We start from the raw sequence: 14,941 nt of genomic DNA on the forward strand, positions 1-14,941 counted from the left end.
AAAAAGAGAAGTTACATTATTTTCAGCACACAACTAGAAACAATATTCAGTGAACTTAGTTTATCTCAGAGTGGAGATATTGCATGTTTGCACTTATTTGTGGTTCCTAGATTTTATATAAAGAAAGTCAAATATCTACATAAGACATCAAAACAGAATCAAACCTATCTAGAGAAATTAAGATGGACAATGATAGGGAAGAGGACTACGAAAGGCTGTGGTAGCTGAGTAGGCAGGGGAATATGCTCAAAGTAAATTATATACTTGTAAGACAATGTCCTTACAAGTGACTGTGTACCATGTACAATAAAATACATTAGAAAGAACTTTGAAAAAATTTTAAATCTTGAAAATCAAATATATGTTGTTATATTATGATTGTTTATTTTTTCAAAACAGTTTAAAGAATGGAAATTCCACCTTTTTGGAGTAGGACTATTCCCTATGCCTATAGAAGCTCAAAGAATAACCACAATCCTTGGTCTTCAGGCATCTGTCATGATACATTTCAAAAATCCTACCAGTGAAGATGTTTCCATTGATCTCATATTAACAAGTAGGTTGTTTTTCTTATATTTTATAGATATCTGTCTATTTCACTACATTATAAAAACTTTATTAAATAGAAAGCATAAAGAACAAAGTGGTAAAATATGATAGCTGAAAAACACCTCTTAAATTGTCGATGCAGAACCTATATGTCAAATAGTCTTCTGATCTTATTTTTTAAATCTACATGAGTTAGTTGATTTGTAAGATTCTTGTAATATTCTTTTTTTGAACTGCTATTTTATTTTTAATTTTTTATTATTTAAAAGATTTTTTTCACTTTACATACCAACTACAGTTCCTGCTTCCTCCCCTTAATTTGTCTGCCCCCCACCTCACCATTCCCACCCCTCCATCCACTCCTCAGAGGGAATAAAGCTTTCCTTGGGTAGTCAACAAAGTCCTACATACCAAGTTGAGGCAGGACTAAGCAAGCCACTACCCCTTCTGTCAAGGTTGAGCAAGGTATCCCTTAGCTGGGAACATGGGAACATCCTTGTGTATTCCGAGAATTACCCTATCACCAAATTTCTCCCATTTATAACCCTATGAAGACTCCCTCTATCAAGATTTTTCTTTCCTTGGTCTCCCTTTGAGTTCCATCTCCAACTCAACCATTCAACCCTTATGTTCTCCACCCCACTCGCCCCCCCCACCTGCCTATCTCCACCACACTCCCAATTTACTCTGGAGATCGTAAACTATTTCCCCTTCTCAAGGGCATCCATATATATCTCTCTTAGGTTCCTCCTTTTTACCTAGCTTCTCAGGAGTTATAGATTGTATGTAACCTGGTTGTCCTTTTCTTTATGTCTAATATCCACTTTTGACTGAGTACATTCAATGTTTGTCTTTCTGATTCATATTTAGCTCACTTAGAATGTTTATTTCTAGTTCTACACATTTCCCTGCAAATTTCATGATCGTGTTGTGTTTGTATTGTAATTAATCATGGTGGGTAATGTTTTTGATGTGTTCTTGGATTGGGTTTGCCAGTATTGTACTGAGTATTTTTTCATCAATGTTCATGATGTTCTATTTCTTAGTTGCATCTTTGTGTGGTTTGAGTATTGGGGTGATTGTAGCCTCATAAAAAGAGTTTGACAATATTCCTTCTGTTTCTATTGTGTGGAACAATTGAAGATTGGTACTAGTTCTTTGAAATTCTGGTAGAATTCTGCTGAAAACATCTGGCCTTGTACAAATTATTTTTTTTAATTCTTTATTTTTTTGGTTGGCAGAATTTTAATGACTGCTTCTATTCTGGTAGGGGTCAAAGGTTTATTTAAGATGTTTATCTGGTTTTGATTTAATTTTGTTAAGTCATACCAATTTAGAAAATTGTTCATTTCATTTATGTTTCCGAATTTTTGTGAATACAATTTTTTTTAAGTATGACCGAATGATTCTCTTGATTTCCTCAGTGTCAGTTGCTATATCCCTCTTTTTCATTTTAGTTGTTACTATGCAAAAGTTTATAACAATTCTGATGACCTGCTTAGGGCTTCTGTGTTCTTCCAGACCAATAATTCAAAAAGAAATATACCACACATGGCACTCATAGTTTAATAACCCACTACATGTAGGGGCAGACATTATAAGGTAGTAGGTATTCTTCTAAATTCTCTTCTCTCCCATCCACCCTCCACCCATTTCCCTGCTTACATTTTTCCACACCAATTATTCACTCTTTCCATTTTCATAATACCTATTTTCTATTATACCACAGTACTTAAGGGCTTTTCTTCCATACCTAACACCACTAACAACGGCCTCTTTCTAGTTCCCTGGGTTTTACAATTACTACAGTTTGTCCTGGGCTTAATCTTATAATTAGTGTTGTATAATTTCTATATGTTTGTGTGGATGAATAGATTAGCCATATCTGTTGAGTACTTAAATCTCCAATAATTGGGGGTAGATTCTTTCTTTCCTTTTTAAATACCATCTCATTTCCCTCTCCCTCCTGTCCATCTCATACTCTATCCACTCCCCAAGGAGAATGAGGCCTCCCATGGGGAATCATCAAAGTCTGTCTCATCATTTGTGGCAGGACCTAGTCCCTCTTCCATGTATATAGGCTGAAAGTGTATCCCTACATGAGGAATGGTCTCCCAAAGTCCACTGTTGCACTAGGGATAAATACTAGTTCCAATGCCAGAGAACCCATAGACTGCCCTGGCCTCCCAGCTGGCACCCACATTCAAGGGTCCTGGTTTGTTCTTATGCTGGTTCCCCAGCTGTCAAACATGGGTCCATGCACTCCCACTTGCTCATATCAGCTGTTTCTTTGGGTTTCCCCACCAAGGTCTTGAAGATCTAGTTGGAGGAAGAGTAGGGAAGGAGAACAAGAAAAGAAATACATTAATAGAGTGAGCCATTATAGGTTTAAAGAAAAATACGGCACTAAGAAAATGTACAGTGATCTACAAGATCAACTAACAAAGCAATAATGGAGAGTCTACCTTAAATGCCCTTCCCCTATCATGAGATTACGAACTACCTTAAATGTCATCCTAGAACCTTCATCCAGTAGCTGATGGAAGCAGAAACAGAAATCCACAGCTAAACACTGAACCAAATTCCTGGAATCCAGTTGTGGATGGATTATTAAATATTTTAGTGGAATATAGAAAACCAATTCTAATATTGAATATGTTCTTCAAATATGTCAGTTAAATTTCATGTCAAAACATACTTATGTAAGTTTGAAGAAGACTTAATTTAATTGCCATTTAGATAGACTGTCTTGTATGTGACACTGAAATATAATATCTCTTTGTTTCTCAATTAGATAAAGAAGAACCCAAGAATCTTGTAATTGACCATTGCTGGGATAGTTTCCTCCATGAGAATTCTGCATTCCGGTTCAGCTCTCTGAGGCGTACACATGGTACAGGATTTCTTTCTTACATTCTGTCATTCTGTGCACTGCTGCAATTGAAAGATATTCTTTATATGGATGTCTCTTGTTTTTGAAAGTTTCAATGTTCTGATCTCATACCAATTAAAATAGGGGTGTATTGGTAATGAAATTTTTAGAAGAATACAAAATTTGTAAGTACTCATACTTAAAAAATGATTACAAATTTCCTAATGTTTGCCTGAAAACTTATTTCATGGTAAAGATAGTTTTTTTCAGTATATTAATCCCACCAGTATACTAACCAATATGAAGAAAATTAAAAAAATAATTTAAAAGTAATAAATCTAAAGAATCTAAATTTTGGGCTCAGTAATATGTACATGCCTATCCTATATGAGGTCTGAGGTTCAATCTCCTGTTCAATAAACAAGTGAAAACATATATATCTCAAGAATTATGAATTTGCCTAAAATAATAAAGTTTTCAAATTATAGTAATCAAGTTTATGGTAATATGATAAATATTATCTTATCAGAATTTGATTAGTTGAAGTCAGTAACTATTAACATCTCCCTACAATGTATTAATTGTTTCCTTGTATTTATTTTAATCATCCATCTGCATCAGCAACATTGTAAAATTCCTTTTTATTATTTAAGTTTTACAATTAAAATCAGCCTTATTTTACTTAAATATCCAAGTTCCCTCTCCCTCCAATTCCCCCCCAACCTTCTCCCTGTCCATTCCATGGGGATCATCAAAGTCTGTCGCAGCACTTGGAGCAGGATCAAGGCCCTCCCCTCTGTATCTAGGCTGAGCAAGGTAACCATCCATACAATATGGGCTCTAAAAATCCATTTCATGCACTAGGGATAAATACTGGTTCCACTTACAAAGGCCCCATAGACTGCCCAAGTCCCTGAACTGACACCCACGTTCAGGGGACCTAGTTCAGTCTCATGCAGGTGCCCCAACTGTCAGTCTGGAGTTCATGAGCTCTTATTTGCACAGGTCAGCTGTTTCTGTGGGTTTCCCCAGCATAGTCTTGACCCATTTGCTCATCATTCCTTCCTCTCTAGGACTGCATTCCAGCAGTTTGGCTCAGTGTTTAGTTGTATCATCAATTAATGTAACTGCAGGAAAGTGATTTACATTCTAGACCTTTTAATTTTTCCAGTTTTTACAATATGTCATTTGGCCCTTCTGGACTCTGCTTAGCAACATTGAAATGTAGAAAAAGCAAAAATTCAAAAACATGCAGGTACAGTTCCTTGTTAAAATACTTGCTTAGCATGTCCTACATTTCATCCTCCACTCTACAATGTGTATATACACAGATACATTCATATAAAACATATATACATACATGTACTCATTAAATTTTGAAATGCTTAAAATAGATCATTTACCTCCAATAATATGATCTGAAAGAAATCAGAACAAAAATACTGAAGATCAGTATAATACTGCAATATCTGGCATTTATGGAATTGGTATCTGGGTGAGGTTTTCATGAGATAAATTCAATAAAGGACACTTAGGGAGGTAGTAACAGTGGCAGTTGAATAATTTGAGGGGAATTATAATGTAATTTTTTAGCATAATTTTCAATTTATTTTTTAAGTTAAAATAAGTTCTAATCCAGTGGTTCTCAAACTTCCTAATGCTGTGACCCATTAATACAGTTTTTCATGCAGTGGTGACACCACAGCCATAAAATTATTTCCCTTGTTACTTCATAACTTTAATTTTTCTATTATTATGAATCATAAGTAAATGTCTGATATTTAGTATATCTGGCATGTGACCCCCAAAGGAATCACAACCACAGCTTGAGAAATACTTTTCAAAGTTATGTGTTATAATCTGTCTGGTTCCTTCTTGACATAAAAATTCCTGTGTTATACTATATAAATATTAGGTTTCTTACAATGCTTGCTTTTGATTGAAAAAAAAAGGTTCTGATGCATGAAAGAAATTATATTCAGTCTGAGAAGTGAATTAAAATATTCTGTCACTTGAAAAATATAAAGTAAAAATTATAGGAGATAAAGAATACTGTGTATAAGCAGAGTTTAAAACAAAATTTAACATTAATCTGTCAGATGTAATTTTAGTTCTATCTGGTATGTCATAATTTCAACTACATATGAAATGAATTATTTTGATTTTTTTGCTGACTGCCTATGTATTTTTATATCTAAAAGTAAGATCAAATGGATATAAGATTTCATGTCTCTGTGAATATTTAGGAAATAAGGACACTGGACAGTTATTGTGTCCGAGCACTCTAAGGAAATAAGGACAAAAAGGAAGTCCTATCAGTTATGTGAATAAACAAAATGCAATGTTACAAAAGGGCTATATTTCTGTTTGGGGCTTTTATGGTATCTCTCAGAAGGAAAATGATAAATATATTTCACAAAAGCCTATTTCCTATAATGTCCATTCTTTATCCAGGCACAGCCATTCACAGGGTTTGTAGCTAGATAGGACAAGGAAAGACAGCTTACTGCATGTTTTTTCTTATATGTGTATAGTAGATTTGAAACTTTAGATTTCTGTGTTTAAGTCAGAGTATTCATAGGAACTTGGAAACTAGAAAGGATCAGGGTATAAGGAATAGATTTCAAGGGAATGTGTATAGAAATTAGGTGATGAGAAGGAGGAAACAGGGATAATGGAACAGAAGAGTTAAATGGGGTGGGTGATATGAAGACGATATAGAGAAGGAAGTACTTTAAACTACTATATGGAAACCCTATACCTTAAAAGCCTCCTAAAATATTTACACAAACACACATACACAAACACATACACACAAAATTTAAATAAAAATTACTGCTACTGGAGAACAGGGTACAATCCTCATCCAAAACAATAGAGGCTATTAAACAAAAAACTCAATGCTAGTAATAAATCCATCTTTTTGAGTTGTTAGCCAGTAGAGTCCCATAGAACACCCTAAAAACTGTATTTCCATTGATCCTTGTTACTCTTCAGAACGTGATTGTTAAACCCTATTTCTAAAGCTATCATATACTTAAGTCATAGGACAGACATGGAGAAATCAGCTGGTATCAACCTGGAAGCTTCATTACTACTGGCAAATCTTCATAGTGTTAAAAGGTTTTAAAGTGTTATCACAGGAGAAGAGTATTCAGTCTTAACAGGAAAATCCCTTTACCCACAGAATCATCTTTGAAATGTGTAGTGTATATTTAACTATCTCTATATAAATATCAGTATCATTACATATGTTCTTCATTGCTTATATTAAAATAAATTATAAATAGACAAAAATTTTCAACTATAAAGAAAAAATAAAATATTTCTATACAAGTGTGCAAACTTCATGGAATTTGCACTTACAACCTGTGTATACACTCATTTAGATTACTCCTTTGTTACATTAGAAAGGGCTTTCTAGACATAAAATGATAATTTTAAAAGTTCTTAATGTGCTAAGCAAGTTTGAGTGCACAAATAAAATATCAATAAAAGAAAATAATAATACAGTGATCAAACACCTTACATGTTCTCAATAAAAACTCAGTATACAAAATTTAAGGATATTCATATTGTACAAATTTGATAGTTTTGAAGAACATATTCACTATAAGTAAATATGTTCAATATAGTAATAGTCTATTACAAATAGAGACCTCATATAGAAAAAAAGTTCATAATATACCCCTTAGTAAACTATACAATTTCTCAAAGGAATTTTTGAATAAAACTTTGAACCAAATTGTCTCAGTTATCACATTTCTAATATGATCAGTAATAGTTTTTAATTTCTGATGATTTCTTACAAGTAAATAAGAGAATGTGCAATAAATACTTATCTGAGATTGTGTAATTAATACTTATCTCAGATAATGGACAGAAGTAATAATAAATTTTAACTACTAATCATAGTATTTGGCCTTATTTCTTTTATTGATGGGACTAATAATTAAAATGATTTTACGAAATTTTAGTTGGTCTATTTTAAGTGGAATAATTTTCTCTTTTGTTCTTAATGGTTTTTTAACAGTTTTAGTATACTTATCTGGATCAAAAGAGCTTTCATTATCAGTTTTATACTAAGGAAATTTGTTTTGATTTTTTTTATTTTTATTTTTTCTTATTTTACATATTGATCCCAGTTCCCTCTCCCTCCTTTCCTCCCATGTTCCCTGAACCCCTCCCATCTCACCCTGCCCTAACTCCACAAAAAGGGTGATGTCTTCCAAGGGGGATCATCAAAACCTGTCAAGTCATTTAGAGTAGGAACTAGGCCCTCCCTCCTGCCTCTAGGTTAAGAGAGTATCGCTCCATGGGGAATGTGTTCCTAAAGTCCTTCTGTGCATCAGGGATACATCCTGGTTACACTGTCAGAGGGTCCTTAGACTGCCCAGGCCTTCTAACTGAGACCCATGTTCAGAGGGTCTGAGTCAGTCCAATGCTGGTTTCCAAACTTTCATTCTAGAGATCCGTGAGCTCCCCCTTGTTTAGGTCAGCTTTCTGTGCGTTTCTGTAGCCTGGTCTTGACCCCTTTTCTTATCACTCCTTCCCTCCTTCCTCTCTGGGTTCGGCTCCAGGGGTTCGGCTCAGTGTTTTTGTCTGATTCCAACTCGCTTTTGTTGTTGTTGTTGTTGTTGTTTAGATATAAAGCTGTTAGCCTGCTACTAACAATTCTTATTGGCTAACGCTCTCTTAAATAGTAACCCATTTCTATTAATCTAATTAATTCCACATGTTCTTATCTTACCGGAGAGAAGGCACAGAGTTCTAACCTGTTGGTCCTACATATTGAAAACTCCTCCCTACTTCTTCCTCTCTCCTCCTAGTCTCCTAATCCCACCTATCTTGCTTTTCTGTTGGCCAACAGTGCTTTATTCATTAACCAATAAGGAAACATATTTACAGAATGGCATATCCCATCATATCTTCTTTTCTGTCTAAAATAAAGAGTTTTACTTTAACATAGTAAAATATATAACAGTTATCTGTCCATAAACATTTAGTAAGATTTAAAGAAAATATTTTTTTATTTTTTAATTTTATTTAATTTTATATAACAAAGTCCAATTAAATGAAAACAAACATTTATACACAATATTTGGGAATTTGGGCGTCGCTCTTTCCAAACTACTTCCTGCTGGTAAGGGGCGCTGTCTTGGGAGATTCGAAGAAGATTCAGATATCCTGGCTGTAGTCTGTAGGGCTGTTTTGTCCAGCTGTTTTGAATGTAGGGTCAGCTTGTACTCTTGTGTCAGGCGGTCTGGCTTGATCAAACCACATTAGTCTGGAAGGAATCCACATCTTTTCATTTTCTGTGGAAACAAAAATAGAAATCCTTTTCCCCAGTAACTTGTCCTTGAACTTAAATTTTGGAGTCAAAGCATTTTTTTTAATTTGATTTATTATTTTACATGTTGATCCCAGTTCCCTCTTCCTCCCTCCCTCCCTCCCTCCCACCTTCCCTCTCTTTTACCCTCTCTGCCCTCTCACATGCACTCTAAACACCCTCCCCTCCCATCCCCCCACCACAATTCCATATGTAGGGGAATGCCATCCAGTTGGGGTCATGTAGATCTGACAGGTCCTGTGAAGTAGGGACTAGGGCTTCTCTCCTGTCTCTAGATTAAGGCAGTTATCCCTCCATGGGGGATATGTTCGCAAAGTCCTTTTGTGCACCAGGGATACATCCTGGCTTCATTGTCTGAGGTCTCTTAGACTGTTCAGTCCTTCTGGCTGAGACCCATATTCAGGGGGGCCTGAGTCAGTCCCATGTGGGCTTCCCAGCTATCAGTCTAGTGGCCCTTAGCTCCTCCTTGTTCAGGTAAGCTGTCTCTATGTGCTTCTGCTGCATGGTCTTGTCCTCTCCATCTGCTTCTGTGTTCTAGTTCGACTCAGTGTTTATGTATGGGTGTTTGCTCCTATTTTCAACAGGCATTAGTTGAGGGCTCCATGGAGAAGTTAGTTGTTGAACTCACTCTCCAGAAAGGGCATTTATGATAGCCTTTCCACGGAAGCTGAGATTGTTTGTTGGAAGCAGTCTTGTAGTTCTCTGGACCTTTCTTTGTGTTCAATTTTATCTTCAAACCAATATTGGCTCCCTCTTTTATGTTCTCTCTGTCTCTGTCTCTGTCTCTCTCTCTCTCTCTTTTACTATCTTCTATTCCTAACCAGGCTCAATCTTCCTGGTCGCACATGTTTTCCTTTCCTCCCCCTCATTTTCTCCTCCTTCTCTCTCCATTTGCTGTCCTCCCCCACTTCACCTGAGTTCTGGGGGACTTGTCCCTTCCCAGTTCTGTGAGGGACTTTATATGAATCTCTTAGAATACACCTTGTATTCTAGTTCATCTGGTGATGTGAATTATAGGGTTATGATCATCTGATCTAGGTCTAAAATCCATATATGAGTGAGTACATACTGTGTTCCTCTTTTTCTGACTGGGTTACCTCATTCAGGATGGTTTCTTCAAGTGCCATCCACTTGCATGCGAATTTCAAGATACCATTATTTTTTTTCTGCAGAGTAGTATTCCATTGTGTAGATGTGCCACATCTTCATTAACCATTCTTCAATTGCGGGGCATCTAGGTTGCTTCCAGTTTCTTGCTATTACAAATAGTGCTGCTATGAACATAGTTGAACAGATGTCTTTGTTGCATGGATGTGAACCCTTTGGGTATATGACTAAGAGGGGGATTGCCGGGTCCTGTGGTAAACTAATTCCCATTTTCCTGAGGAACCGCCATACTGATCTCAAAAATGGCTGTATGAGTTTGCACTCCCACCAGCTCTAAAGAAAGAAATTAAAGAAGATACCAGAAAATGGAAAGATCTCCCATGCTCTTGGTTAGGTAGGATTAACATAGTAAAAATGGAAATCTTACCCAAAGCAATCTACAGATTCAATTCAATCCCCATTAAAATCCCACCACAATTCTTCACCGACATTGAAAGGGTAATAATCAACTTTATATGGAATAACAAAAGACCCAGGATAGCCAAAACAACCCTATACAATAAAAGAACTTCAGGAGGCATCACCATTCCTGACTTTAAGCTCTACTACAGAGCTATAGTTCTGAAAACAGCCTGGTATTGGCATAAAAATAGACAGGGATACCAATGCAATCGAATTGAATATCCTGAAATTAATCCACACACCTATGAACACCTGATTTTCGACAAAACAGCTAAAAGTATACAATGGGGCGAGGACAGCATCTTCAACAAATGGTGCTGGCATAATTGGATGAGGGTGTGTGGAAGAATGCAAATAGACCCATGTCTGTCGCCATGCACAAAACTCAAGTCAAAATGGATCAAAGACCTCAACATCAATCCAGCCACATTGAACCTCTTAGAAGAGAAAGTAGGAGGTACCCTTGAACAAATTGGTATAGGAGACTGCTTCTTGAACATAACTCCAGGGGCACAGACCCTGAAAGAAACAATTAATAAATGGGACCTCTTCAAACTTAGAAGCTTCTGTAAGGCAAAGGACACAGTCGACAAGACCAAACGGCAGCCCACAGACTGGGAAAATATTTTCACCAATCCTATATCCGACAAAGGGCTGATCTCCAAAATACACAAAGAACTCAAGAAACTAGTCAACAAACCACCAAATAACCCTATTTAAAAATGGGGTACAGAACTGAAGAAAGAATTCTCAATGGAGGAAATCAAAAAAGGCTGAAAGACACTTAAGAAAATGCTCCACATACTTAGCTATCAGGTAAATGCAAATCAAAACAACTTTGAGATACCATCTTACCCCTGCCAGAATGGCTAAAATTAGAAACACCAGTGATGACTTATGTTGGAGAGGATGTGGATAAAGAAAATATTTTTATCATCTATCCTATCTTTGTGAGTCTGATGTCCTATATGTAACTTATCTTTAATCCTATCTAAAGAAAACTATAACCATAACAATCTGTCTTCAACTCCATCAAAGACCACAGAAGGATAATATATGCACTCTAGAAATGACAGAGACATCTAACTGCCTGGTCATTCACCAAAGTTTTTCTGTAAAGTTCCGTGTTCAGCCTATCGGCCATAGTGTGTCTGCCGACTCCTCAGCAAAGTAGGAAAATTTAAACTGTCCACCTGTATTGGCAGTTTGTCAGTCCCTTTTCTCTGTGTTCTGTAGAATATCTGGCAGACTCTTCTATGAAACAGGAACCCTGTACCAATGTCCATCTTGTTTCAGTAGTCACTTTTCCTATGGGTTCTGCATGACTAGTTTATACAGTTTCATAAAGTCTAACAGTCTAGACAAGAGCAGTGTCCAAGGAAAATTTTAGTGTGCAGTAAATAAGGCCATAGATGTAAAAAAAAAAAAAAAAGAAAAGAAAGAAAAAGCACCTTCATTGTTAAAAAATAGTCTGAAGCCTGTGTTACCATCCACCAGACTGTCTTCATTTTGTTCAACAGGTAGAATTACTTTTTTTAAAGCTTTGTATTATAATACTGTGTTTCTTTTGCTGTAAGTTCTACTTGAAGAGGCCATTACCCTTGAGTTGGGGTTCAACAAGCTCCTTGTATAGCATGATTTTTGGTGGTCCTTAGTAAAACTCAAAGTTTTCAAATTAATTTGAAAAATATTTGAGAAGTTTATCTGGCTTCTGACTCTCATAACTTGGTATTTTTATTAAATAATGTTTGCATTTCTTTGTGCATGAAAAGATTTTACTGCTGGCAACATAAAGGCACCAAGCAAAGATCTGGATATATTTTGGTTTGAAATACACAGCAAATAGTGCTGTACCCTTTCTAGTATAAACTGTCACACTTCCAAGTCCATAAAAGATGGTACGATTTAGCAAAATTCATGAGTTTCTTGGTTCTTTTTTCACTCTAGATAACCTTAGCCATCAATTTTAACAATTCTAAGTTCATAGCTTCTTGAAGAGAAACTTCTTACTAGGATAAAATGTCTTTGAATAAGGTTCATGAACTTTAGAATGATAGTGAAGCATTTGTAAACAAACAGAATGAGGTTTTTATTTGGAAGGAATTTTGAAATACTAATGGCCAGTAAAACCATTAGGGTATTACTTTCTGCTATTCAAATTATGATGTAAAATAAGAAAGAACGTGTGGTATTTTCTTTCCAGTCCTGGATTACCTCATTTAGTATAATATTTTCCAGTTCCATCAATTTAACTGCAAATTTCATGATTTCATTCATTTTTTTTTACGTAAGTAGAATTCCATCATGGATATGTATATTTCTATTATCTATTTATCAGTTGAACAGAGCTTAGGAAGCATGTTATAACATTTTGAAGTTTTTGTTGTTTTTTTTTTGTTTTTTTTTTTTTTTGTGTGTTTTACAGGAATTGTGGTGCCTCCTAAAGGAAATGTAGATATCCCAGTGTTATTTATACCTACTACTATGACACTATACAAAACAATGGTGATAGTTAAGGTGAAGAGAGCAAACAAAGAAAATTGGCTTGTTGACAATTTTGATGAACTAAGTGCAGAAACTAAGAGGTAACAATTATAATATAGAAAGCAACTAGTTTGTATTTTGACTGAACTTGATATGATAGGTTTCCTTAATGTGTGCTACATATTCAACATAATGCTCATTATTTTATGTGATTTGAGCTACTGCAACTCTTATGTCCAGAAAAATAAAATACGGTTTTTGAAGTTGACAGTAGTGAACAAAAGGTGTGCAAAGGGAAAATAGTTACTGGTTGCTGAAACAAGGAATAATATTTTGAGGAATGCATATTGTGGTTTAATAAAGATCAAGATAAACTAATAGGCCGAATAGATGTTTGTTCAGGTTGAAATAACTTACAAATTAGACAGATGAACACAAGTTCCACCAGATGCTCTCCTCTCCATGTCATGCCAGCAAGAGAACATTCCTGCCTCCTCCTTAGACCTAGTTCCATCAGTAACTTCCGGGGCTGGCTCCACCCCCAATAGGCGTAGTGAGTGCCACAGAAGCAGACAAATTGAATATCCCACTGCAAATGCATCAGAAGTTTGTCTAAGTACTTGTAACCAGGGTGTATTGTTTCTATATCATTGCCTGAATAAGAGTAACTTAGATAGTTTGCTTAGCTTTAATTTAATAGTTCAAAATTTAAATGTTTCCTCTGTTCTTATAATTAGTATAGAAACCCTAAGTAAAATAAAAATCTTAGTTCATCATATATTCACATATTTCTTCTCCACGTGTTTTTACTATGGCTCACTTATCCATTCTGTCAGGCATTTCACCATCCCTAGAGTCGCAGTTATTATTAATACACACATATATAGTCTCCCAGTGAAAAAGTACAGATAAAAGCATCTTTTTAAAAAAGTTCTTTAATATTGTGATTAAAAGCACAGAGCCCTTTTGAATGTGGTGTCCTAGAAGTCACGTTCACAACTGATCTTCTATTCAGTGTTTAAATATTTTATTTTGCAAGAAAATTCCATCTTCAGAAATAATAAGGCAACTTTTGTTAATTTTCCCCAATAGTAGATGAAATATATGCTCTCTTTTTAACTGGCAGCTTAAAATAAAAGCTTTCATCCCTTTCTGAAATCCCAGAATTTATAGGATTTTTTTTTACTGCATAATTTAGGATAGCACCAATATGAACTCTTTTACTCCTCAGTCAACATTCAGTTACATTGATAAATACAAATGTATTTTTGAAAGATAAATAACAAAACTCTTGTATTGTGGAATAATTTTCTAAGACTTCCTTGCACGTTTATAACATCAACAGCTTAAAAAAATATTTTCTATTCTTTAAATGTGTCTGTCTAAATATACTTTCAAAAGGCTTACTCAAATTATTTCAGATGAATAAATAATACAGCCTTTTCTATTACATAGTTTTTGAGATTATAATATATATATATATATATATTTTCATCATTTTTTTCTTTTCTCATTCTAAACCTTCCTATGTATCCCACCTTGTACTCTTTCATATTTTTTATCTTTTTTCATTAATTGCTATTACATAAATATGTATATGTATGCAGTAATTATATGTAAGTAAAGCTTACTTCAATAATAATACAAAATGTAAATGTATGTATATATAATTATTACTTCCTAAGTCTATATTGACTATATTTCTGTTTTGTGTTAACTCTCCATATTTTAACAGATTTATGGGAGTAGACCATGGGGAAATTCAAGCAATACACTGGATGTACCCTATCATTGGACTTCCACAGGCACCACCACCTAAGAGTACTCCAGGTAAGCATATATTACTCAGGAGAGAAAAAGCATAGAATTCTAAGAGACCTTAATTATTCTGTAATTCCATGTCTTCTTTATGCAGACACAGGCTCTATTGGTAAGAATGTTACAATATTACTTTATTTCTCACCAATTATTATAAATGGAAGAATTAGACTTCTGGGTTGAGAATATAGCTCAATGATATAGTGCCTTGCTTCCTCAGAATGTGAGAGGGTCTGAGTTCCATATCCAGGGACAAAACAAAACAAATAAAATAATGAATAACTTAAACAAGATTAGAC

At 35.0% G+C, this 14,941-nt stretch overlaps 1 protein-coding gene across 1 annotated transcript in view; it reads left to right on the forward strand.

Moving 5' to 3' along the window:
• The window catches only part of LOC127218582 (cilia and flagella-associated protein 47-like), a gene marked incomplete at its 5' end in the record, with an annotated part of 130,285 nt that overhangs the window by 83,824 nt on the left and 31,520 nt on the right, over positions 1-14,941 (forward strand). The window contains 4 exon segments of the mRNA XM_051179595.1: positions 400-556; positions 3,344-3,442; positions 12,766-12,925; positions 14,560-14,654. Of these exon segments, the coding sequence (XP_051035552.1) occupies positions 400-556; positions 3,344-3,442; positions 12,766-12,925; positions 14,560-14,654 (511 nt within the window).

Source organism: Phodopus roborovskii, unplaced genomic scaffold (assembly GCF_943737965.1).
Source record: "Phodopus roborovskii unplaced genomic scaffold, PHOROB, whole genome shotgun sequence".
Classification (NCBI taxonomy): Eukaryota; Metazoa; Chordata; class Mammalia; order Rodentia; family Cricetidae; genus Phodopus; species Phodopus roborovskii.